This window comes from Pagrus pagrus (assembly GCF_965226575.1).
Source record: "Pagrus pagrus genome assembly, chromosome: 16".
Lineage (NCBI taxonomy): Eukaryota > Metazoa > Chordata > Actinopteri > Spariformes > Sparidae > Pagrus > Pagrus pagrus.
This window is the reverse complement of record NC_140200.1, coordinates 2,181,409-2,208,974: the sequence shown is the minus strand read 5'-3', so window position 1 is coordinate 2,208,974 and position 27,566 is coordinate 2,181,409. Positions and strand designations below refer to the sequence as shown.

At 42.6% G+C, this 27,566-nt stretch overlaps 1 protein-coding gene across 9 annotated transcripts in view; it reads right to left on the bottom strand.

Moving 5' to 3' along the window:
* Window positions 1-19,861, bottom strand: part of cdc42bpab (CDC42 binding protein kinase alpha (DMPK-like) b) — a 77,220-nt gene extending 57,359 nt beyond the window's left edge. For 6 of the 9 annotated variants that reach the window (XM_084378219.1, XM_084378216.1, XM_084378218.1 and 3 more), the window contains exon 1: window positions 18,517-19,861. In XM_084378219.1, coding sequence (XP_084234345.1) covers window positions 18,517-18,694 — 178 coding nt within the window. In that variant the 5' untranslated portion in view covers window positions 18,695-19,861. The remainder of the gene's footprint in view (window positions 1-18,516) is intronic. The other 3 variants (XM_084378221.1, XM_084378222.1, XM_084378215.1) reach the window with 2 other exon arrangements.
* Between the last annotated feature and the right edge of the window lie 7,705 nt (window positions 19,862-27,566).

Genomic DNA, 27,566 nt, shown 5'->3' with positions numbered 1-27,566 from the left:
ATGAGGGTTGGCAGAATCAATACGTGCAGAGCTGCTCATCTTTGTTGAAGAACAATCTGTTTGTTATAAATAGGGCTATGGCTAACCATTATTTTCATTGTTGATCATTTTCTTGATTAATTGATTAGTTGTTTGGTCTATAAAATGTCAGAAAATTGTGAATAATGTTGGCGAAGAAGATGAATCCTGAAATGTGTTGTTCTGTCCACAACCCACAGAATTCAGTTTACTGTCATAATGGACAAAACACCTAAACATGTGCTATTAATGACTTTACTAACTAATGGGTACTTATTGGTCAATTATAATCTCATTGTAATGGTGTTATAAAAGCACTTCCATACAATCATACATCATCAATTCTGCAGCCCTACTTTGCAAAAGGCTTAAATATTAGGGAGTCAGTGCAGCTGAATAACCAGATAGTATGTAGTTTACCAGTCCAGTACCAAAATAGTACATTGTATTTATATTATTTGAAAAGTCGCTCTCGGCGTGCAGCTGAACCATTGTTAACCTACATAACTCACATGGAAGTTTGCTAATAAAGACTGGTGACATGTTTACCAATGTTATTATCAAAAAATGATCCACTGACAAGTACTCAGGATACCAAAAGTGCACTGAACTATGACAACAGTCTTGTCTGCCATATCCAGTTAAATTTATCAGATGTGGCGTTTGCCCTGACATCTCTACTTTAGAAGGAGCTGCAGACTCTGGAGGTGGCCACCTGAGAAACAGACACTGACAGCTGAATGAATCTTCTGCTTTTACTGCCAGCAGAAACACTTGCTGCTCAGTCCCAGGAACAAATGACTTTATGGCACCCTCTGAGTGCCTCCACAGGCCAGAGCTCCCACATGAGCCTGAAAGGAAAAACACTACAGGGCGGTTACAAGAGCCAGAGCTAGGAATACCGGGCATTAGCTGTGGGAATGTTCGGCGACGCAGACGATATTTTCCAATACCGAGTGCGTAAAAATCTGAGCTGGCACAGTGCACATACAAGAATGTAGCCGTGCTGTGGCACCTCGTCAACTTCCAGCAACACCTTATAAATTTCGAGATCAGTCAAATTAAACTCACCAATCACTTAAACAAAAGTAAGACTTTACTGCCTGTGGTGTTCCAGCACCAACATGTCACAACATCCTGACAGATATTGCAGCACAAGTTTCCTACTGCCTTTTCTGGGCTCATCCTCTCTCTGATTGTTTTTCCCCTCTGGATGTCGGCACTTGTGGAAAATGAGGGGGGTTGTTACTCGGCCCTCTGCGGTTCCACTGGTACAGCCCGACACTGACATTGCACCATTTAAGGGTTTGATTCCCATCGGGACCACCCATACTATAAATGGATCCACCCAAATGAATGAAAGCATCCTCTAGGCATTTGTTAAGAGGAAGAGAGAGGCAGAGGGGGAGGAAAGAGTATGAGAGGAAAGAAAGTAAAAGATCAGTGATTAGTGGAAAGAGTGATATATCAGAAAACATAGAGATGTTCTTGACATTAAAACTATACATTCGTCTTATATGCATTAAAAAGGTCAACTACTCACACATGCTCAGACACCTCCCCCCACCGCTGTCACTGGAGAAAAACAACCAGAGTACAGATGACCCAGGCCTTTTCTATTCAACATTAAGATGTGTTCGGCTGCCGGCGCCCTGTGGCGATGTGCGTCATGATGGAAGTAACCCAAGATCCCTTTTATTCTGTGGTAACCTGCACAGCTAGGTGTGAACAAGATGGGGCCGAGAGGAAGGACCTGAAGCTACGGCAGACATGGAGGAGTGACGATGATAGACTGAAAACCGGGCTGAGACTACATGCTACCAAGATGAATACTTGAATGAGTGCTCAATAATTAAAAAGCAGTTAACATGAATGTGATTGAGCAGTTGAAAATTGTTTTTGTAATTTCATCTGCCCTGAAGTCCCAGTGCGGTACATCCCAATTACCCACCAATTATGGGTGACGAATCACAACCCTGGAAAACCCGAAAAACTGACATTTAAGTCACAGAGAGGTCATCACAAGTAACACTAATATTAGCAGTTAATGCTACAATAGCACAACATGCAGACGATATGAGTGTCACGATTTTGATTCTAAATCAAAAATTGATTGAAATGACCTTTAAAGTTTGATCATCGAAATAAAGAACGGGATCTGCGATTTCTCCCGGTATCTTTTTCTCTCCACCTCTGCCCGTTTGCGCACATCGAAAGAAATAAGAACAAGACTTTAAAGACAACACAGCTAGCTTACCGGTAGCCTGCAGCTGCACTTCCAGACACTTAGTGCATGATTATGATCAACTGAGCAGTACTGGAGGTAACTACGACATTGCTGGAGATATTGCTCTTTTTCAAAGATCCCTTATTAACTCTGAAGACGGTTCACTCAGGACAGATTTATGACAAATTTAATTTCTATCTTTGTTGTTTATTGTTGAATCTCCGAAGGGCAGCATTATTTGGACTTGAACTTTGTATTTGGTGATTATTATTTGAATCAAATCAATTAGTTAGACAACAAATTTGTCTTAAAGAGTCATTACATAAACCAGGATGTTCCTGTTTGTGTGTCTATGCACATGCAGGGATGAGATCACAGCAAAACTAAGTCCAAAAATACAGTATCTGGCAGGAAAACTTTTAAATCTTAGCAAATCATCAGGCATGTTATATAACCCAAAGAGAACAAAAATATAACTCTACTTTTCCCATGCAGGTGGTGGCCTCTCCTGTTACAAAACAATCATGAGCACGCTGTGAAGTTAACCGACACTGAAATCTGGAGAAAACCACTAAATTACCATTCGCTGCTCCCGAAATAAATGGAGGGGACTGAAGTGCTACAGCTATATATACACTTCCCCCTCTGCTGCAGCCATGCACAACAGACACTTTCTAGGCCACAACCAGTCCCCGCTGCTGCAAAAAAGACTAGCTTGGCTACTAATTATAACCTCCATAAGAAAGGTGTTAGTGCTGGGACTTGTAACCAAAAGCATCCTGAAAATATGCATCTGGCAACAGCTTGGCGTGTTAGGACGGGCCTCCTGTTCAGAGCAGGAGAACGGTACACGCGTGAGCACGAGACAAAAGTGAATTATATTTCAAAGCAAGGATATGGTGGTAGGGCCAGGTTACATTGCTGATAGGACATGCAGAGATCAAATCAGGGCAGGGCCTGGCTCTTCTCCATGTTGTTATCATTGAGAAACTTTCTGTGTTTACATCACAAACATAGATGATAAGCACAGAAGATGCTCTGTCTTCCAAATGATCTTCTTCCCTGACAGTAAAATGGGCTAATAATCTTTTAAAAGCACAACAAACAAGACTACTGATATCCATTCACTAACCGGCATGGCACTACATTCATATATTGCGTTAACTGGCTGACCAATTAACAGATCCATCCATGAGTCAACCGGGCAGGGAAAACTCCATCTTATCCATTTAGGACTTATCCATGAGCTCTGGCCCAACGGCGTAAGCTGGCGGGAACAAACAGTGGCCGTGCAGTAGCAGGCGGACACCTAGATAACAGTTACGAGACTAATGACCTCACTGATAAGCTGATTGAGTCAGTGTGTGGGAGGCCACAGCGGGACGGGCCCTTGTTTTGACGAGGACATGCGACATGTAGGGGATCACACAGCGACTCTCTCAACAGGCTGTTATACCACAGGCTGCTCTCTGTCTGCTTCCACAGTGCTGTGCTGGACACAGTGCAGTTGTCCGAGGTGTTTAATGATACTCTACATTGTCAATATACATAGTTAGCCCCTACACCTGTGACATCAGCATGTGGCTCATATCACCTACACAACCGCTCTCTTCTCCTTTATTGTTGATGAATCAGTGAGCATAAGGAGGAGTGTAACTAAGAGCTCCATTCAAGGTGGGTAGATAGTGTGTTCGTGTATGACCTGTGTATAACGGTGGGCGACTAGATGATTTTAGATCGTGACTGCCTGAAAAGTAGATTGTGGACGCCTTCAAGATCAAACTGTAGACACTGACATATTTCGCTTACTTCTATTTCCACATTTTACATAAACTCATTAACTAGCAGATCCACATTACGTGATCAGACCAACAGTACTCGTGGGGAGTACTAATGCATCGTAGAAAAAAGTTGTATAAAGCTAAATGTTATCTGATAAATTGCCTCCAGTGATGTCACTCAACATCAAGTTGCATTGTGGTTAATGTAGGCATCAGTTTTTGAAAAGTAAGAAGAGTGCATGACATCTCTGGTTCTGCCGTATCGATTTTGAACATTTGTTTTAAACTGTCCATAATGAGTCCAACAGTGTTATCAGGGTGAAATGCAAGGCCAGTGGACAGCTTTTCATTGTTTCAGTCTTTTTTCAAACAGACACTTGAAACACTTGCTGGTTCCAGTTTCTTAGGATGTGCTGCCTTTCTTTGTTGTTAATGAGAGTAAATGAAGAGTGTTTGGATTTTGGACTGTCGGTTGAACAAAAGAAGCAACTTGGACATTTTGGTCTCTTGTAAATTGTGATGAGCATTTTTGACCATTTCGTTTTTGGGCATTTTATCAACTAAACCATCAAGAATCATGACAATTGTTAATGAAAATACCTGTTAGTTGTGCCCATATAGCTAAGAAACTATAATAAAGCACAGCCACATGATGCTGGCGTTGTAGTAAAGGTTTTACTCTGCAACTTACACTCTCGATGATTGTGTCTACTTTAAAATCAAAAACACAAGAACAAAAGTGTAAGTAACATAGTATGCAAGGAGGAAAACCTGCATGGACTACAAACCTCTCTGCACTTGGTGGTGGGCGAAACACACTCTAGCTAATAAGTGCCCCCGCTAAGCTATTTGCTGACCTTGGGAATATCATTATAATAATAAATGGAAATGCCTCATTTGCGGCATCCTTATCAGAGGACGACTAAGTCTGGAGGGAAACACATTTGCACAAATAAGGCATTTTGTCTCAACCGACGGGAAACCCAACAAAGCAATTAAGGCTAAGCATCTAGCTACAGGGGCTAAAGCATGTAGAGCAAATGGGAAGTAATTATTGGCTAATATCAGTAAATTAAGTGTCTGGACAGAAATCAGCATCGAAATCCAATTCCAGTTAGTGCTAAGTTCAGCATTACAGATACTGAAGTAGGAGTCAATTGTACAGTTTGTTAAAGAAAGATAAAATGAGTGTGTGCTAATTTGTATTTGTGTGTGTGTGTGTGTGTGTGTGTGTCTGTAATTAACAAAGGGTATTGCCATGCGTAACTATGGTCAATTGATACCAGAAAACCACACATGTCAATATTGCAGATTAAACATTATATGTCGTAATTGCCTTTCTATATGAACTGAGCTATGCTAAACCAATTCCCAACACCTACCCACCCTGCTGGCTAGTATAAAATATGAGAAATCAATAAACAGGAAGGGAGAAAAATAAATGAAGTAACTATGGCACTGATTAGTCTTATTTCAAAGGCCTGAGGGGGTAAAAAAAAAATTGGATTTGGGGGTGATGAAATTCACTCATCAGCAGCGTGTCAAATTGTTGTGTCTGTGTCGTGACCTTGAGCACAGGGAGGAAACAGTGTGAGGCAGCTCTCTATATATAGAGGTGAATAACAGTGGAAGACAACGGAGATGACAATCAGAGCGACCACAGGATTTCCCCCACCAGAGACGTCTCTGGAGAGTGAGCGAGGAGAGGGACGGCCGAGGATGGTGGGGCGTGGGCTAGTCTAAGCGCATAAAGTTCATTCAGAGGAACTGTCAAAAACCCCAGTCGGAGTCTCACAAATAGGCTGTGCACATAACCAACCACAAACTCACTCTCACTCACTTCCCCACAACCCACAGAAACCCCTTTCAAAACAGATACCACCAAACCGCTAAATCTCTGTCAGAATGCAACAGCACTGAGGAGAAAACATGCTCACGAGTGAATGTGTAAACACATCGCCAAGGGCCTCACAGGGGCTTCATTTTATCACTGACAATCTACCCAGACAGCACGAGGGGTTATCAGATAAGTTGCACGTGAGACCTGCTGGCGTGAATGACCACCATTCAGGTGGAAGACGGATGAATGGAGCTGACAAACTGCTCGGCTATCTGACATTATTTGAGTCATGCGTCTCTACTATGAAGACGGGGAGGTCGGAACAGCAAGTACAAGAGACACGCACGCATGCAGCAGTGTGGATATATGGATAGGCCTTAAAATAGATCAGGTCACCGTCAAACTCGCCACCCACCGCATCACGAGCCAAGGTCAACGCTGCATCAGTGCCAGCTAGTACAAGCAGCACTGAGGCAGAGGAACAAAGAGTACAACAGATAGATGAAGTCACTCCAAGTGATATCTTCTTCAGCGTATCCAAGCCAACAGTGTGGGCTCCTCTAATCTACGGCAACTATTTCACTTTGTCCCCGTCTCTCTCTCTAATGTACTTCTTGCCTAATTTCTCACATCTCCTCTCTCATCATCTAATTAAGAAAAGACTGAGCAGAAATGCTATAAAATACAAGTTTAAATGCAATATGGGGTTATACCAAATAGTTTGAAGCTTCATTCATATGATTGACAGTCAAATCAAAATCAAGCTGCGAAGCTTTGGTTGTTTTTTTTCTTGCACATTTGCAGAGAAAATTGAGGCTACACATTGTTTTCAACTCATGTGATCCAAACATTTCCTATAACTCCACAGAGTTTTAAAGTCCAAATGTCAAAATGTATTGAGAAAGGATGGATGTAACCACTTCTGAAATTCACGCCACTTTTTAAAATCAGAAAAAATATTCAATCCAAATTGGTTGGTGTTTAGCCTTTCAGGAACCACATTTTTGCAGCTTAAAAAATTGTTTGTTCTCCCTCTTGACGCACACAAAGGGAGACATGAGCGTGTATTAACAGGGCAGTCCAGCTGCAATCTATTCACTTTGATTTTTTTTAAAGGTAATGATATCATCAAATATGACAACATACATTCAAACCTGGATAGAAGTCTCATATGTGAAAAAAAAAAAAAAAAAAAAACAGCATTCATTACAGCCACAGATAGGTGGGGGTAGATTAACTGATAATGGTTAAAACATTTTTTAAAAATCAGGATACCTGTGTCAGATTTATAAGCTGCATCAGTGCATCACTACTGATGAGACAAACTTGGTGCTTGCTGGGATTCTGGGTCAGAGCCTGCTTGTGTAACCTGTAGGCCACTGCAGCACGGTTCTGATAGTCCTGCTAAGAAGCTAATTTAGCCACTGGTTTTAGCAGTCCTAATTTAGACTGAACAAATTCAAAGGCCAAATACCTGTCCCTTTCATTTGGCATACAGTTCCCTATCCGAGTATGACAGCATGAGATACAGGATCAAAGCCTGTGCTGTGCTGTGCGCGTGTGTGTGTGTGTGTGTGTGTGTGTGTGTGTGTGTGTGTGTGTGTGTGTGTGTGTGTGTGTGTGTGTGTGTGTATGCAGCAGAGGAGCTTTATTAGGGATGCAGCTCAGCTCTGTGCTGTCAGGACACTACCGGACGGACTGCGCTGTCTGATGGACTCAGCCTCTGCACGTGCGACTCTTTTGCACACGCTAACACAAAGTATACGCATGCAAACACACCCAAAAAGAGGGATGTACACCCTCACACATATGCACACATACAATACTCCTGGTGCATGCCCTGAACAACACACACCCAAGCCCAGCCTTCCCTGTCACTAGGCAAAGCTGGGATACAGCAGTCTGGGAGGGGGCAGAGGAGATGCGAGAGGCAGGGAGGGGAGGAGGAGAGAGCAAACAGGAAATAAAGGAGGGTGGGGGACAGAATAGAGGAGAAGAAAAGAGAGGGATGGCACTGAGACAAAGAGGGCCAGCTAACCAACAACGGCTGCGTAGCATTACAGAATACATACAAGCAACGAAGACAGTGAATGGAGGATATAACACACAGAGTGACACAGATCTGGACAGTGACAGCAAGAGGCATGCCAGGAGCTGACAGACAGACGGACAGGGAGTGAGGCAGAGTGAACGGGGGCTGGTAGGCACGGGTGGACAAAGAGGCGGACCTGGCCTCATCCAAACAGCTGCTGTTCTCTCTAACGTTGCACCTCTGCTCCAAATTCCACATGCAGCCCGACCGTGAGGGGCTGGGGCCTGAGTCAGCGCTTTTTACTCACACAGCTGAGCCCTCTGCTCAAAACAGCCAGGGGATGCGCTGGCTACGGCACATGCAGAGGGACATAAAGCAGCCAGGGGGACGTTTCTGCACCTAACTCAAGGCAGCAAGCAAGGCAGCAAATAATATGTGTAAGTGAAAGAGAGTTGAGGCAGAATAGCAGATGGAGGCAGAGCTGTTGCACAGCGCGAGGATCATCTACATCCATAAAACATAACAAACTCCTTGAGCCGCCATGATTTACTGGTTGGAATGAGCATCTAAATTAAATGCTCTCTGGTCTCATGCTAAAGCTAATGGGAAGGTACAATCAGACAGAATAACAGAGAATAGGTGAAAAGTAGGAACCGATTCCTGAAGGACCTCCAGTCCAAAAATGTGTAAAACATCATGGAACAAAAAAAACGTAAAGTCATTCACTCACTGGCATCTCCCCATACTACCACAGCTGGGCTTTCATGCCAAACTGCCTCGCCGTTTCTCTGCGTGTCAGAAGCACATCCTGTGGCAGAAACGAGCAAGGGGAGGAGAGATGGAACTGAAGGAGGAGAGACTGAAGGCCCAGCGATGATCACATGCTGCAGTCTTCCATGTTATTTATGAGCTCGTACCCTGACGAGGCTCCTGAGGGCTCTGGTTTTTAGAGCAGCTAATAGGTTTTATCCTGGAGTCAGAGATACTCGAGGGTCGGGCAGCAGATGCACTCCCATGCTGACAGATTTATACGAGTAAAAACGCTGGGCTGGACGGACATTGTGATTTAAATATAAAGTTATAAGAAATCCCCCCTTTAACCCTCCTCCTTGAGAGAACTGCACAACAAAGAAAATGCTTACGAAGAAACACAAGACAAATAATACAATAGTGTGTACTGCACACACACAGGTTGAATTGGATCAGTAGAAACTGTATGGAAGCCAAATTGTGTCTATGGCTGCTGCCCAAACAGTCTTAAATTGTCTAATCCCTAGATTTATCAGTGGTTTAACAGTAAGATTTCTCCAAACTGGGGATGTCCTGTCCTTCAACATCGTAAGTGTACCACAATACATGAAATACATTGAGATTAAGATTGTCTTTATTTATCCCACAACGGGAAAATTCACATTACGGTTGAATAACAGCACTACGCTGGGCGTTCCATCATAACAGAATCGGTAGTTAGCGTGAGATTAAACGTGATAAAGTATCACTCAGAGGCTTTGTTATAATGAATCTGAAGATCAACTGTGGAGAGGTGGATTGTGCTGCAGTGGTGAAAGCTTTCTATCGACATGCTGTGACTCTGGCTGCCCACTTGAATCCATTTTATATGTTGTTCAGTGACACTGACTACAGCTGCCATCAGCTAAACAAGGAGCAAAGAGTCAGCTCTCTAGCCTATAGACAACAATTAATATATAATACTTACAACATTACAACATTAGCGTTCATTTGGTGTCATTTTTCTGGCTTCAGTCCATTTTCACTCTCCTTTTAGCTCTGGATTGGACTGGAAAATACCTGCAGCTAAAAGCTAATGTTCACCGGTTAGTCAGTAACTTGGTCTGTCTGCCATTTGGTGCTGGGCAGTTTTTAACACTTTTTTACTGAAAACAGCTGCCTGCCGCAGCTGGAAACACTGCTCGACGAGAGTGAGTCATAACAGCAAAGTCGCTGGGCTACAAAACGAAAATGAGTCAAAACAAGAGCTGAAATTATAATTATCTGGGATTTTCTCATTACATTACAAACGTTCATTTGAATCGATTGTTATTTAATAAATATCGATCATACCCCCTGTTGTCCCTGTCATTACTATGAATTCCTTACAGTTTTATGAATGAAAAAAAGGAAGGAATGTCTGTATTAAGCATTTTTTCCCACTGTCAATTAGCTTGGCTTTTACTTACATCTTGCTCAGACAGACCAGCATGGGAGCAGTCCCCTTCACTGACACACACTCCCAACTCACAGAGTATGGGAAGAGACCAAACTATGCAAGCTAGCGCCTTCGCCAGTTGGCTGTGGGACCGTTTCAGCTGAATGGGTGGAGCGGGCGAGCAGCTTTCCCAAATTCACCCTTTGACAACATAAAAAAATCTTGTGAGAAAACAATGTTGCTCTGTCTGAGTGTGTGTGTGTGTGTGTGTGTGTGTGTGTGTGTGTGTGCCTCACTGGTGGAGACTTAGCTGGCAGACAAAAGGGAAGACTCGCTAATTGCTCCTCTGAGCTGAAGAGTCATTACCGCGAGAGCAGACCAACATTTTCTTCCAGTATGTACACTTGCAAATGATTAAAACCTCTTGTAAATTGAGCAGACATCAAACTCATTTTGCATGCTAATGCTAGCAGCTTGATATCATGAGCAATTTTCTTGAGTAAAAGCACTGGTTGAGGTTGTAGTAAGATGGATACGGATGATAGCGCACCAAATAAAAGTCATGCTGATTCTTAATAAGCCGGAAATTGTGACATAACTCGTGCTTATGAAAGTCAGTGGTGTGTGCTTCATCCAAAAATAGGTCCATCTTACAGAGGTGGACTGCAGTAAGAAAAGACACATTATAATGAGCCAAAATCCGCCGACTGACAGACGGCTGAGCACAGAGGTCAGCCAAACCCAGCTGACTGCAGGCACTGCAGGGGAAGGATGAGGGAGAACAGGGGGAGAAGAAAGGAAGAGATGAGAGGACGAGAAGGAGTGAAGGTGAAGAAAAAAAGAAAGGGGGAACGACGGGAGGAGAGGAGAGGCCATTTGCAGTCAGATCCCGGGGGTCCTGGCTAATGACCTGTGCTACGGTGTGTCCTTTGGGAGAAGGAGAAAGGAAACCTACCCTTCCCCTGCCACTTTCTGATGACACATCACAATTAGCAGCAGGCATTTCTCTGCCTACAAAGCTCCCAGACACATTGACTGAGTGGTTTTAAAGGCCATCTGTGATACACCCAGATGCTGAAAATGCCACGCACAATTTCACATGTGTTACCCTGGTAAAAGGTCCAGGTCATCCTCAGCATTGACTGCAGCAGTGCCCTCTTTGCTACCACAGATAAACCGGCCCACCCCTTAATTAACTATGCTTCACAAGTGGTCCCATTACAACTTAAATGTTATGAAAATTAGTAAATATTAAACATCCTCAATTAGGCTATACACAACAGAGCTGACTAATCTCCAACCATTTAACAGCAAAATTAGTTTAAACAGGGGTAAACCCTTAGCCAGGAGAGAAGTTTCCCTTCTGGGTTTTCTCCAGGTTCAGTGAAACTAACAAAGAAAGCAGCAGATCATAAACCTCATCAGACTGCATCCAGAAGATCGTTTTTTCAGGGCTGCTGATGGAAGGAGCTAAGGAGTGGCCAATCTCGCTTCTTATCATATCTGTTGTGAATTGCCAATGGGCAGTACCAATCAAGCACAGATCTTAGACCAAGGCCAGTGACAAGGTTACAGTGGTTATTTTTTTATATCTTTTATCTTTCAGTTTCTTTGCCGACTAAACAAATGTAAAACAATTTACGCTCCCTTGTCCTCAACACACACGCAACACATAGCATCATGCCAGAGCAGAGTTGGAGCCAAAAAGTACTTGTGATTACAGCAGAGCCATTTGACCCTGGAATGAATGCTGATTGTACCTTTTCTTACTAAAAGACAAAAGCCAGATGTGGCAGTTGTTCATTGGTTTTGTGTCCAGTGTGAAAGGAGTATTAGCAAGCAAAGATTTCGACCACTTTTTAAAAAAAATTTCATTCGTAAGTGACCTAACTTTATGGAAGTACAACACTAAAATGTCCCTTTAAATGTAGTCTACAAATCATACACGTGTACATAGTTTTGTGAAATCCTGAGCACCCAATTATCTTGAAAACACTTATTCTTCACAACCAAAGGCACCTGTCCCAGTCAGACTACACTAAAATGACTCTATGATCTTCTGTAACTGAATTATATATATTATTTTTTCTTCTTTGGCAGCTCTGTTTGGGATGCTGCTGGGTTAATTTGGAGGAAGTGAAATGTTAAGGGCATAAAGAGCACAATAAAGTGTCAGTGGCTGCTGGACTGCTCCCTTCGGGATACTATACTCTGGTGATAAGTAGCGAACACCACGAGAGGAGAGGATCTACATGGGCCCCTCGGCTATGCCTGATTGTTTGTGAGTTCACTCTGGACAATGGAAAAGCTCTGTATGTGTGTGTGTGCTTGGATGTATCTGTGACGCAGACAGGAGAAAATAACTGTGTGTGTGTGAAAGAGTGACAGAAAGACTCGATGAGCTTATGAGTGTTGAAGTGAGCAAACAGACTGTGAGTGTAAAAAAGGATCGACCAGCAAGGAAGTAAACATGTTTGTGACCTTGCACACTCACAATCCCGACAACACCACCAAAATACTGGACACAAGTGAGCCACCGAGTACACAATGACACAATGCGATACAGCTATCCCACTTCCTCGTATGACATCATGTACCATTGGATCAGGACCAGCTCACTGAGTCCTTGTGGTTCCTTCCTGTTCTCTGTGCCTGCCGTAACCAGCCGACAGCCAGACAGGAAACGGCAGAAACACCAGAAGGGTAACAAGGATATCCTAATAGAGTCCAGCCCATGCAGGATCCCATCTGATATTCAGGGAATTAATGATACAGAATATAGATTCTTCTGCTGACTTGACACAGACTGGCAGTGATGTTAACATATATTTCAGCATCGTTTGCATTTGAGTTTTGATTCATAAAATGTCACACTCAAATCTTACCTGATTACTTTTTATCTGAACAACGGATACCCATTATCAGCAGCTAATTTCACTATCTACGTGTCTGAATGGATTTATTATAAGACCATAACCTGAACACAATAAAACACTGCTTCACAATCAACCCTATATCCAATCTTTATTATCCAAAACAGGTTTCCAAAAATAAAAGCACTAGGTCACATTTCCTGCCTGGTCTACCTAAAAAGGCAATAGGCAAATCAAACTGCAGCTGCAGAAACAACAGTGATCTTGCACAGTCAGTTAGCCTGGTCCGATCTAAATACAAGGGTAAGATACACAATGGACATGAAGCCAGAGGTTTCAAATGTTGGCCTTGTATATAGCCTTGTCTGTTCTTGGCGGGGTGGAATGGCCTCCAAACAGAACTGAAAACCATGTGACCAAAAAAATTCATCTTTGGAAGCAACACAATTTTAATTCTTACGGGCATAGTGGCAGCTCCTCTGTTCAACAGCAGGAACAACAGGGAGGGACTCCAGTCTGTGAACTATGAGATAGCCTAGTAAGGCAAAACCACAATAATAAGCCTGTGTGGAAGTGTGTGTGTGTGTGTGTGTGTGTGTGTGTGTGTGTGCGTCTCCACTGTGAGTAGTGCGTGAGGCATGCTGCCAATGAAAGCCTTGCAGGGTGGAGCACACATCAGCTGCAGCTGCACAGCTGGCCACTGCAGACTAACATTGAGTCTGGATTGAGAAAAGGTCGGGCTGCCTCCCCCATGTTTGCCTACTGTGGGCTGGCATGGCTGCTCGTTCTCACTCTGCTGCCCGACAATCCGTTTCCCAAAACAGGGAGGGGGACCAGGACAAAACAAAAAGCAGGAAATGATGGGAGAAAAATGGGAAAACAGGATATCTCTGAGAAATGAATACAAGTGTTGTGCCCACGGAAACATAGATTCCTGTTTAGAAAACTGAAGACATCCTAATGATGCGTTTAGTGTTTTGTGCACTAAGTGCTAACACCACCCCACATTGGTCGATGTGAAACTGAAAGAATCACACACATACGTTAGCTATTCAGTTCCTGACTGGGAAAATCATATTCTTTGAGTTATGATGCGCAACCTTCATGTTAACCGTATAAAGCCTCTGTTGATATTTTCAGCACCTTACAAAACAGAAACATCGAGTGTCATCTTACTGAACACAACTGATATATTACAAATAAGAAAGATGTTGACATAAGCTGGATGGCTTACATTGATTTCACACGCCAGCTCGTTAGAGAATAAATACTAGCGCAGGCCTGAGCTAGTGAACTTGTTAGACACAGTAACTGCTGTGGCGTATGTGAGGAGTCAGGATACAGCGTACTTTCCCGTGTTCATTTCCCCCGTGGCTGCAGGTCATGTAGGGGTCTCCATTTCAGCTGAAATGAGGTCACCAAACAAGAAGAAAAGCAAACCCAATACAAATGTTTGTCTTCTTCTCTGGCTCATATACATTCTTGGGAAGAAAGGGGAACATCGCTGCACCTTTGTCACGGTACATGGGCCCGGCGAGTAAGCCACGATGATGTGTCTCTTCTGTCAGAGCAGCTTCGGAGTGGCTGACAAAGGCAGATCACTCACAGGTTGCAGACGTCTTAGGTTTCATGGGGCCCATCTTGAACCATTTTTCTGTATGCAGGATTAAACTGTGTTTTTAGTGTGTGTTAGCACTATTTGTCTAATCAAACCTGTTTCTTATAGGCTACAATCAGCGATGTGCACTCTCTAGCCCCATGGCTCAGTATAAATATGGGGGCTTTATAATGGCATTATAATAGCTCTTCCTCAGCTAACATTATGCTAGTAACTGTCCAAATACTGCAGGTGTTGCATGTGTAACAGGTGTGATTTTTTTCCTTTGACCCTTTGGCTGGATGTTCTACCAAGAAAGAGAAAACAAGGGAGTGGTGACTCTCCAAAAACTTTGGAGGACAGGACAGGACTTGACCTCAACTACACCTTGCTTGTCTTGATGACTACACCAAAAGGTATGGTCTGATATCTTGTGGATTGCGTTATCGCAATGCTAAAACCAAGTCATTTCATCCCTACCAAGATTTGGGGATCTATTCTTTGGTATTGCCTGCTACCACTGCTCTAACATGTTTGTTTTTGTCAAATGATAAAGCACTTCAATGCCTTATCCAAAAAGATCTTCTTCCCATTCATGGCAAGAATGCGAATAAGCATAAATTACATGTAAGTGTCGAACTATTCCTTTAATCAGTTAATCTTAACTTACCCCAGTTAGTCCTGATACAAAACCTCTGGGAAATCGTTGCTCACATTGGTTGTTCACCTCATGTGCTACTCAATACAGATAAGGACTGAGGGCTGTGCAACAAAGGGCAACATGAATGTGACCGATCACACAGTGTATGTCTGTAACGCTCTGATTAAGTTCTTCCAACTTCCTGACACAATTATGAAAAAGTATATCCCATACTCTACTATTATTAATACAGCTGCAACACTTGGTCGACTAGTCGATGAGTTGGACCAAAGAAAATTAGTTGACAACTATTTTGATAATCAATTAATTGTCTAATTCATTTTTCAAGCAAGAATGTCAAATCCATGATGCTGGTTCCAGCTTCATAAAAGTAAAGATCTGCTGCTTCCAAGTTATGAACTTGTTGCTGCTAGCAGAGATCCAGTGGTGATGTTTTTAAAATGGTGACGCCTCCCAATACTATCTCTAAATCAGCCATCTGGATCGAGGAGTTGCCTTTATAAATCCATAAGGAGCACTAATAGCAGTCTTGCTTTTAGTCACATTAAACTGCTACAGTCTACCTTTCAGCCACTGGTGATGGAAGTGGTCATCCTGCTTAGAAGCAAAGCAACAGCGGAGAAATCCTATGACTGTATTAGAGCTCACTGAGTAACCCCCACCAAGAGCCATGACAGATGCCTGATAGCCATCTCTCATTTTGTTATGTACAAGCATGGTAGAAGGACACAAGCGAAGCATCATGGTTCATCTGTTGGGACAGACTTTGCCCCCAGCTAATAGTGGAGGTCTGTGTGTCTAATACTAGAAGTTGGTACAGATTTATCAAATAAAACTTTTAACAAGAGAACACAGCAAAGGCCATTTATTCAAAGTGAGACTATTGTTTGCACAGTCACCTGGTTAGTTGATAAGAGGACAACAACTGATATTAAGACTCCCTCAGAGATTTGTCAAGGCTCCCTGATTGGGATAATCAATTACGGTAAATTGTTTACGTAACTTCAGCTTCAGTGACTCCTAGGAACCAACTGCAACTCAATTAAGTTAATTGATATTAATTGTAGAAGCTGGAGGATTCTCACAGAAATCCCTCTGGGGCAGAACACAATAACAAGGCCAACAACATGAAACCTCGACAGGACTATGACAGCTTGGACTCATCTGCATGTTGTGTGTTGTGTCTGGGCGAGCTCAGGCACAAGTTTCTTGTGTCAACACAGGAAAATGTCAGGATCAAGTCATCACTTGGCACCCAAGCACAGGGCACCTTTCCTTAAATGTGAACTTTGCAGATTTTGCAACTTTTTGCTTGCAGCCATTTTCTCACCTAAGATGTTTCCAGAAACATATTTTAGCATCCTGTTAAGCTGCAACAGAGAAAGATAGTGAACCAAAAGTGATCGCCATAATGTTTCTATATTATGAAAATGGAGCCTGAAAAAACTCAGATCAAACTGTAAAACAAGGCAGTGATGATCATATATGATCCTGTTCATTGTCTAATTCTGGCCTATTTCTGGTTAAAACCAATCTCCACCCAACTCCACCCATCAATGGGTTTCTTTATATATCCGGTGCGGCGCAGTGCATTCTGGTTGTTGTAAGTTTTCTACCTTTGGAGCAAAATGGGAAACCACTGCCCTTTTTCAAAAATATCTGTACTGTATAGAAAGCCTATTTTCTTTAATACAAGGGCCATTTTTTCCAGTGGTGAAAAACTACTTTAATGGCTAGGGTGCACCGGCACTGTTGCAAGGCCAGCTAGATGCAGCAGACCTGCTGGTGACTACCCACTGGGGAAAAAAATAAAATGCTCTAGAGGAAACAATCCATGTGTAATGAGTAAACACAGTTGGATATAGCTTTCAGACAGGCGGAAAAGTGAGTCTTTATCCCGTTTTAGACATCAAAATTACCAAATCCAGCCATATCCAGCCTTTTAGAAGCCAGCATAGCTCCATTTTTAGCAGAGAATAGGTTGTCCAGATGGTGGCTGGTGGGGTAAACCATCTGAGCAGCCACAGCCAAAATTTACCACCATTTAACTGCCATCCTGTCTGTCTTTGACACTGCCACTCTATAATGGGCCAAACTGCTGCCTGTTTAACACTGCAGTTTTAACTGTTTCAGAAATAAAGAAAAAAAAGCTGCCAAACTGCACTTCCCTTCCATTATAGTTTCTTATTGCCTGCTGTATTATTCATTTGTCTCGATCCAGGGCAATGTTTTGCTCCTGCACCGCCTCACACTGCTGCAGCACTTCTTCTTTCAGGGCTTTAAAAGACAAGCAGGCCAGCCAGGCATGCTCCGGCAGCTAGCTGGGCCTCTGCGCCAGATAAAAAAAAAAAGGTGAGTTGTTCACATTCCTGCTTCATGCACAAACCAAACCCCCGATGTCATACACACACAAACACACACACACAGTCCTTCTGCACAAATGATTGAGTTGTTTGTGTGTGGTCCTCCTGCCTCCTGTGTGTTGTTTTCTCCAGCCTTGCTTTAACCAGGAGAGTTGGAAAGTCACAAAACTGCTAACATGTCACCCCAAACTCCTTGTCCTGATTATAAACTAATCAAACCCCGTAGGGTGTGCACGTGTGATCTCTGCGCTGCGATGGCAACAAAAGACCACTAATCATTTAGTCACAACGGCCATCTGATACAAGATAGCCAGGTAAGTTGTTAGAAACTGTCAAACGTCCATGAAAAGTAAAAACAAACTGGCATGCAAAGTGATTGTGAAAACTACACTGAGCCACAGAGGGATGGTGCAACGACTGACAGGGATCCACTTTATGTAAGAGTGTGTTTTCATAAGAATAAATGATGGCCTGGAGGACAGGACATCTTTATGAGATCTTTCCTGGATTCATCTCAAAACTCTGAGTGGGCCTGTGTAAGATCTTCCCCACTATAGTTAATGTCCTTCTGTGTATTCGGTTACTCTCTCTCTCTCATTGTCAACTTGCTACCAACATATCTGTTTTTGGTCATAAGACAGAAGACAATGTCTTTGGGTTTTAATGTGCGTTTCTTGTATAATTCTTTTTCCAAAACATATAAAGCGTTTAATTACACGAGGAGCAAAGTGGACCTTGCTTTTTTGGTTTTAGGGGAGGGTTGTCTGAGTGAGAAGAGAGCAGGCCAACTGAGCCCCACTACTACTATAAAAGGAATGTGATGGGGAAGGGAGGGCCACTGCACCACCAACATTATAAGCCTATCATCTTACCAAAAACAAAAAAAGGGAGGCTGAATGCACAAGCCAAAACAAGAGGAGACAACAACAACAACAAAATAAAGACCATCTTTCTTACCCCAGTCCAGAAACTCGGTGATATTTTTCTCTCTTCTGAGCGGGGAGTTGTTGCACTCATCGTAGAGGCACACCAGGATATCCAGCAGCGTCTCCACACTCAGGCACTGGCCATTAGACTGAGCTGGCCCGTCCAGGATCACCTTCTCCAGCTTCTTCAAACGCACCTCTCCCGACATGATTATTCCGGCTTGTTGGTTTTTGAACTAATGATGATGATGATGAAGGAGGTGGTGGTGGTGGTGGGGAAGAGCAGACACCTCCTCGGCCTGTTAGTTTAGCACAGAGGGGCCTGTAAAAAAATAAGTTCTCTCACCTTGAATATGTCTCAAAAATAATAATAAAAACTTTGAGCTGAGGGCAGGCCGGGGCTAATTCCTCGTTAAAATCGGCCTATTCATGATCTCCCTCTCGAGATCCAGTATCTAAGAGGTGGATAAGACATGTAGCACTTCCCCATTTTATAATACCTATCCCCACAGGGCATATACGAAAAGAAGTAGTCACAATTACAGACCCTGGCTGCTCCGGGCCGGTGGGGTTTTTTTTTTTGATGAAATCCCAGCGTTAGCTTGCAGTTTTCTGGTCTTCTCCGCTTTGGGAAATGTATAAAAAAATGGAGTCGGTGCTGTTCAACAGATCCCCCTGAGTTGTTGTGGCGGATATTTGGGACTCTCCATTCTTGCAGCAACCCAAAAAATGCAAGGCAGATCTGCAATGCTACAAAGCCCCAGCGCCCCTCCTCTGCTCTGCTCCAGGAATGGAAGGGCGACACAGGCTTAGTTAGCAGCCTGCTAGGTTAGCTTATTTAGCTAGCCAGCGAGCTAACGTTAACGTTACTTTTCTCCGCTCCCAACTGCCATCGTTGCTCCTTTTCTCCCAGGAGTTGACGCACACTATGCACAGTGTTGTCGGAGCTTAACTGCTTTCTTTTTCTTGGCCCCTTTCGACAGTATAGTTATGTTTCCATCCAACTGGAGAAGAAGAAAAAAAAAAAATATTCCCTTGTTTTCTCAACTCAACGCTGGCAGAAATGTCCTTTAAATCCCATTCTTCGTCCAGGAACCAAACGTCTCTTTCTTCACAGTTGTTCAGAAAAAAAAAAACGACGGTTACAGTTCAAGAGTTCCAGTAAGTTAGCCGTCAAAAAAAAAAAAAAATGCGGGTCCTTTTTCCTGAAGGTTACAGAGGAGCTCGTTTCACGTCAGGAGGAAAGCTGTAGTCTAATAGTCTTGCTTCTTTCCAAATACGGGACACAGCCTAAACTCCCTCCGTCCTCCCCGTCGCCTGCCTGCCTGCCTCCCCCGCCGGTCGGTCGCTTCTTGCCGTCTTTGCACAGTCAAGCTACCAGCGAGCCTGCCGCCAGAGACTCGCGCAGGGGAAAGACAGCCCCCGCGGACAGCGCTGTCCGCAACGCCGCGCTGGATTCTGGGAAAGTAGGGCCTGGTCGGGAAGTATGAATGGGATAAAAAGAAATGGACACTTTGCTCGCGAGGTTGCTCATAACGCGTTAAAAACACACATTTTGAATCCAGTTAAAGTACTTTACATGTTTCTAACTCAGTGAAGAGAGTCTCAGCTGTGACGCTGAACGTTTAGCGTCTCAGTTTCACGAAAAAAATGTCGATTTCTGTTTGTTTTCCCCCAAACTTTCACGCATGCGTAGAACGCTGAATCCCCTCCGAATCGGCCATCTTTGCTGCGCTGTAGCGTGAATCCGCCCATTCCTTTACAGCTGGCGGCCCATCTCCCTAGCGCTGTAGCATCTCTGTGCGCTGCTGCAGGCAAAATCCCAGATCATCATCATGGCGCCCGGTACAGCATCTGCTGTGGTGCGGAAGGGGATGGAGGGGCTGGGGGGGTGTGGAGGGGGGGTGGAGGCTGTCAATATTGTGAATGGAAACTGCGGGTTGTCTGTCAGTCTGCTGGTGACGTGGTGCGGAGAGGACACGTTTTCTCCAGACAGGAATAATAATGACTGCTGCTGTCTCTTTAATTGACTGCAGAGCAATATGTGCATGCAGATAGACCTGTGTGTAGGCAATGGTGTGAGCTTATAGCTCTGTGTGTGTGTGTGTGTGTGTTGCAAATGCATGAACTTACACAATTCTGACATTTTATTGGAGTTTATGGCACCTTGACTACAGGTTGAGTATTGTGTGCATGTGTAATCACAGCTATGTGAGGTCCCAACAGGCCTTCTGGTTGTAAAATAATGAAATATGTTTTTACATTTCTTATACGTTGACTGCTTTTCCGTCAAGGTGTGTCAACTTCGTCCTGGATTTTCTACCTCCCAGACTGTTCTCACGGGCTCAGAGGAGCTTCAAATGCTGAGAGCAAACTCTCTAAGGCGAACAGGCCTGAAGGTTAGAGCGAGTCAGACATTGTCTATATGCACAGATCCCTTAATAAGAATTAAACTCAGAAGTTTAATCACACAGGTTTCAATCAGTCAAACTATCTGCAAGTGGTGACTGATTTGCACTCGTGTCTGTTCTAATAAACCCGTTGAAGTGGCCGTCACACTAGCTAATAACAAATTGTAAGAAAACAATAATAGTCATGCATTTAATGTGATCACATAAATCATGAAAGCACAGAGTAAAGAGTTGTGTTTTACAGTATCACACTTTAAATGGGTTTTTTTCTCATCTCTTGTTGGGAAATGTCCCATCCTTTTGAAGTGAGGTGCTTATCGCTGCTCAAAGTACATCTATTAATGATTAACGGCCCTCGTAGCAACTGAATCTTAGGGGGGGCGGGGGAGGCAGACATAGAAGCCTTGTGTTTCTGAGCCTGTCGTGCCACACGACATGAAAGAATAAGCTCCTATATTTCAGAAAATATTCAAATGTACGTCTCGCTGCAGAGCCAGGGAGAAGAAAAGGCACAAAGACGCGCTGTGATGAAATAAGCACACAGAGAACAGCTCAGCGTGCAACATGTGTCCAATAAAACAGATTTTGATGGTGACCAAGTGTAATTCGAAGCATACTGCGTTGGCATGACTGTTTATCAGAAACAGCCACACAACAGTTTATATATTCAGACCACTGAGAGATGATTGATTGTCTGGGTTTGGAAATACATTCTGTGTAAAAAGTACACAGTACAACAACAATACAGAGGAGGAGAAAACGTCTTCGCTCCCTCACTTTCTTTCACAACGTTTATGACTCCCTCTCTCTCATGAGGCACTGGTCAGGTCAGGACAAGTCACATACAGCGTGACATATATTACATTGCTATTCTGATTCAGTTGAGTTTTAAAGGGGCACTGTGCAGCTTTAGAGGAGAAATTCAAACTCTATAAATAACACAAACTCAGAAATATTGTATAAACAAGCTGTTCTCAGAGGAAAATAAGGTCCCAGAACACTGTTTAAGGCTAGAAAGGTGGCAGGGTCCGCCACATATAAACAAAGTAAAACAGTATGAAATTGTGTTGTTCTTCAAGGTCAAGGAAAATCTTTGCCTTCAGATTAAAAATGTATTTTTCAAAACTACATAGTGCTCCTTTAAATCGTGAACTTTGGTTTATATTATTTGAATTTTTCCTTTTGTGTAACTATTTGAATATTTTTGTTATATTTGTGATGTATTTGATGTATTATTGTTGATGTACTTCCTCCTCTTTGGGACTGATGTGCGTTGGGTTCAGTATTCATCGTGCACTTCTCTAACTGTTTACTGTCTGGAGATGTTCATCACTCTGAGTGGGTTTAGGAGTCAACTACTTGAGCCTGTCGTCAGCCTGAAGCTGTATGTTTGGGTGTGGTGACCATTTTTAATCACTTTGACCTGGAAAGGGATCAAAATGTCGACCGTTTGAATACGTTTCTGTTGTGGAGCCAGTTTGGAGCTGATGGCGTTGATGATGTCATGACAGTAAATAAGTGGAGCACACTGTAAACAGCAGCACGGGTGACTTACAATGTCCAATTATATAATAGATATAAATTATATTTATTGTTACGTCTTTGAAATGCAGTTTAAGATTCGATTAAATAAAAGTAATTAATCAATTTTATAAGGCATGTAGTTTTGTTTCTTCTACGCTGCCTTTTTGACATTTTGGTGAAGATAATGTATTAAAATTAGGCTCATTTACAGTATATTTTTGTGGATCAATGATTACTAAATGTTTTAAGACATGTAGTTTTATTGTTTTTTAGGGATAACTGGTAAAAATGAGGCTCTTAGGCTCAGTTTTTCTTCTTTTGATTGATTAATGAGCATCGTCCCATCAAATAAACTCATAAAATATAAATAAAGGGGGTCTCATGATTCAAGTTACCTGTTTTTCAATCTTAATGTTGTAAGAACAAACTGAACATTTTCATGGCAAACGTCCCAACATAGAATGAAAAACTGATTATAAATGAGACCAATGATCAAACTATATATGCACAATTGTGTCTGTATGTACAAATATAAGAAGCTGCAAAACGTGTGCAAAAAATGCAACAAAAGAGAAAATCCTGTCATGTATTCGCAATAAAATGTCAGTTGTGTTAAAAGACAAACGCAACATCATTCGTAAAATTATCATAATAATAATCTAGTGATAAGTCTTGACACAAAGAAGACACAAAATAAAATGAATAAATAATAAAACAAAATAATAGACCATAGGTTTAGTTATAGGGGAATTAAATGCAGTAAGAAGTTGACCTTAAAGGAAAAGTTTGCCAAACAAATGAAAGCTCAGTCATGATCTGCTCAGCCACATGTAGATGGAAAGTCAGGTGAAGTTTTAAAGTCTGCAAAACATTTCTGGACTTAACGATAAAACAGTGTTCTCCCAAACTACTGAAACAGCTGGGGACTTGTTTTAAAATGTAAAAAACAAAGGAACACAAATGAAACTTGTCCAGCGTGATCCAAGCTTCTGGAATACCTGAGCTCCAGAACGGGTTCACATGGTGGACTGGCGGGTCAAGTTTGTGCACCCAGGTCAGACAGACTGTGTACTCACACTTTTAGCTTAGCAACCTCAGTGAAGAGTGTAAACAACATCTTTCCAAATCAATTTGAGATATCAGGATCTCTGGAGACTTCTGGAGGGTCGTGCTGGACGACTTGTCCCCGTCTGCTGCTACTGCGACGCTGTTTTTGCTGTGAAGCTCCAGAAATGTTTTGTGGACTGCGAAACTTCATCCCAGCTTTCCATCGACATGAGCAGAAAATGACTGAAATTAAATTATTTTGGGTGAACTTGTCCTTTAAATCAATAAAGACAACGAGGTTGTAAGTGGAAATCAATCTGCTGATAGCCAGCACGTGTGAACTCATGACGTAATCAATCCCAGCCTTGATTGGTGTTCAGTGTTTGGAAAGACAGAATCTGTTTTATAAAAAAAACTGACGTCACTTTTCCAAATTTGTCAATATAAATAAAGTTTTTTCAGGGTCGCTGTTCCCTTTAAAGGCTCCGGCTGTTTAAAGTGTAACCACAGCGCCCTCTGCTGTACGCGTCAGCTCCATGCAGCTGCGAGCGGTTGTCAGGTATGTCGGCCTTCTATAAATGTTGTTCTCGGTTTTTTATTTTAATTTCTCTTTAGTGAGTTTGCAGAAACAATCATCCACAAACCTGCATCATATGTGGATGTGACGTGTGTGCTCAGGCCTCTCACAGTGACCCTGCGCCACAGCCTCGGCTCTGTCCATCAATTAAAGGTTAATGGAAATATTTATTGTTAGTCCTATCTAATCATGTCTGATCCCATTTAAGTCTGCGCTGGGATTAAACCCCTCCGCCTCTGCGCTCCGTGAGCCGCCATTAGCTGTGTGAAATGCAATTAGACAGTCCTGTCCTATGACTGTCTACATGCGGAGGCAATAATTGTGTTGTCCTTGCACAGGTCTGGCGCTTTTTACCCCTCTGACAGACTGATCGATGATTATTGGCAGAGCAGCTCGATGGATTGATCCAAACTCTGCAGTAAAAAAAAAAGGTTGTATGGGCCATTAAGATGCAAACTAGATAAGCTCAATCCCCCAAATATTTGATATTGAGATAAAGCAGCAGTAGTGGCTCAGGAAGTGGCTGACAAAGGCGCCATGATGTGAATAATGAGGAGTTTGCACTGACCACCAACACAAGTCCAATATTGACTTTCTGGAGCAGCTCCGCCTCGTCCCCACGCAGGGAGGCTCCAAATGAGATGCTCATGTATAAAATGTGTCTGATGAGAAGGAAACAGTCCAGCTGCGGTCAGATCTCCCTCCTGACGGATGCCCTGTTTATATTTCCCCTCTCAAATAAGCATTTAGAGCCCTTCTGTAAAACAACAGAGGGGATTTCATGTTTCACAAATGGAAGGGAATGACCTATAAACTGGACTGCTTTTGAATGCAAATGTCTGGATGTTAATTAACACCTGAGTTGTTGATTGTGGGAGCTTGTTGGCCTTTGATTGAAAAGAAATGGCACCTAGGAGCATCAGATGTGGCTTTGAACTAGGCAGCGAGTCTTTGATTGGCATGGGAAGGAAGAAAGACTGAGAAATATCACACAAAGGCCATCTTAATTTCCCGAATTAGGGGTTGTAATGTGAGGGAGAGGAGGACGGCAGAGGTCAGCAGGGACTGAGACTTTGGTCTGTGGCTGGACTGGACAATGGATGTGCTCTGAATTTACATGTCTGCTCTGATGGTTCTGGTGGAGAGAGTGAAGCGCTCCTCTGGTGCTCTGAGGGAAAAGACTGGTGTTCACTGTTCATTCAGGACCGACTCCAACATCACTACAACAAGAAATATGAATCACTGAAAAACACGGTCAAGACACGATTTAACTCTGGAGTCATACACTGATGGACGTGTGCTGTACTTGTGCATATTTATCATGTGTATATATATAAAACATGTAGTTTAATTCTTTTTTAAGGGTCTTTTGTAACATACGCACCAGGATAACGGATGAAAATGAGGTTTTTAGGATAATTTACAGTATTTTTGTTCAACAATGATTCATTTTATGATCATGAATACGGGTTATGATTTTTTAAATGCTATTTTCCTTTATTGACATATGGCCAACAGATGAAAATTATGTGTTTTTTTTGGCTAAATAACATTATTTCTCTGTTGATCAACATTTATAACACATGACTTTTATAAGGCATGTTGTTTTATTCTTTATTCAGGGTCCTTTTTCAACATACAGGCAGCAATAACAAAGAAAATAAGGCTTTTAGGTTCATTAACAGTATTTTTTAAATCAACAATTAATTTATAAGTATGAATAGAAGTTGTGATTTTAAGAAGAAATATAGTTTTATTCCTTTTAGCGCTGTTGATCAATGACATGTAGTTTGATCCTTTTTTGGAAAATTAAGCTCTTAGGCTCAGTTTTCCTTCTTTTGATTGATTAAAGAGCATCGCATCAAATAAACTCATAAAATATAAATAAAGGGGGTCTCATGATTGAAGTTACCTGAAGTTAACAGACCGAACATTTTCATGGCAAACGTCCCAATAAGAATGAAAAACTCTGATTATAAATGAGACCAATGATCAAACTATACGTGCACAATTGTGTGTGTGTGCACAAATATAAGAAGCTGCAAAACTTGCATGCAACAAAAGATAAAATCCTGTCAAGTATTTGCAATAAAATGTCAAATAACTGTGTTAAAACACAAACGCAACGCATTTGTATCATCATCATAACAATAATCTAGTTATTATTCCTTTGCAATAACACTTTACACACATGCAGTCTTAATATCTTTATTTCTGCAGTGCTTGAATATATTTATTTATTCATTAACTGGTGGAAACATTATGTTAATTATTTCATTGCCAGTATCTTGTTTTTAATGAAGACACATGGGCAGTGGACATTTTTCATCGGCTCATTCAAGCCTCATTTTGATTTTAAAGAAACTTTCTTCGACTGATGGTCCGGTTGCCAGAGGCTGAACCCTAACGACCCCTTTTCTTCTGCCTGTGCATCCTGTGTTTGTTCCACACACAGCTGGTGTCATGTGGTATCAGGTCTGCAGCACTAATTAATAATTTGTCTTGGTTTGTAAGATGCAGCCACTATACTGTAGCTGGAGTGAGCGGGTCTGGCAGTCATCTGTCATTTGCTCTTCCTGTGTGCTCCTTAAGTCTGTCTGACATCTCTAAGCAAACATGGGCCAATACACAACCGCAGGCAGGGCCTTCTGGGCAGCCAGTGAGAGCAGCCCTCTTCTAATGTTTGTGTGACAAAAAAGGCAAGGCAAATCCTCGCAATGGAATCAGATAATCACCAACCTGTGAAGAGCCTGCCCCAATCCACATCCACGCCGGCCCCCCGGCCCCTGGATTAACTGTCTGTTTGGCTAATAATTTTAATCTGCTGGAGAGGGCCAGGAATGGGTGACAGGGCTCGGAATAAACATCTAATCCTCTAGTCCCCCTCCTCCCTCGGAGCTCTGCACCACTTCCTCCTTGACCCCTTGTTATACACTTGCACCAAAGTAAATACGACCGCAGAGCTCGCTGGTTTTTTGTTGTCCTGATCTTGGTCCACCTTTTTTGCGGCGGACAGAACTGCTCTCCAGCCACCCAGACAGAAATAAACCCCGCTGTGACAGACTGTTGCCAGACTGCCCCGGCCTGACATCGTCCAGTGGAATGTACACGTCCGAGTGTGTAGACAAGGCTGCTACTGAAGAGAGGCCACTTCAGGTTCACAGGGTCAAGAGATGTCTGTCTGGGACGCATGTGGAGCAGCAGAGGACACGCTTCAGACTGCAGCGGGGAGACATTTTGCAGAAATAATTGAGTATCAAGACACAAAGACGACTTGGCATCTTGTTCAACTGTAAAATAAACACTTAATTAAGTCACAATGCCAGAAAGAGCTTCACTTCCCTTTGGCAAAGACTTGACTCTTAATTAGATAGATAGTTAGACAGAGTTTTGAATGCAATAACTATACTTGCAGTCAATTATATTTATATTTAGCATTCAATATTTAAAATCTGCCAGATTTCCTGCCAAATATAAAAATGTTTCTCCTGGAATGATACTTTATTCAAACTCTGTGATACA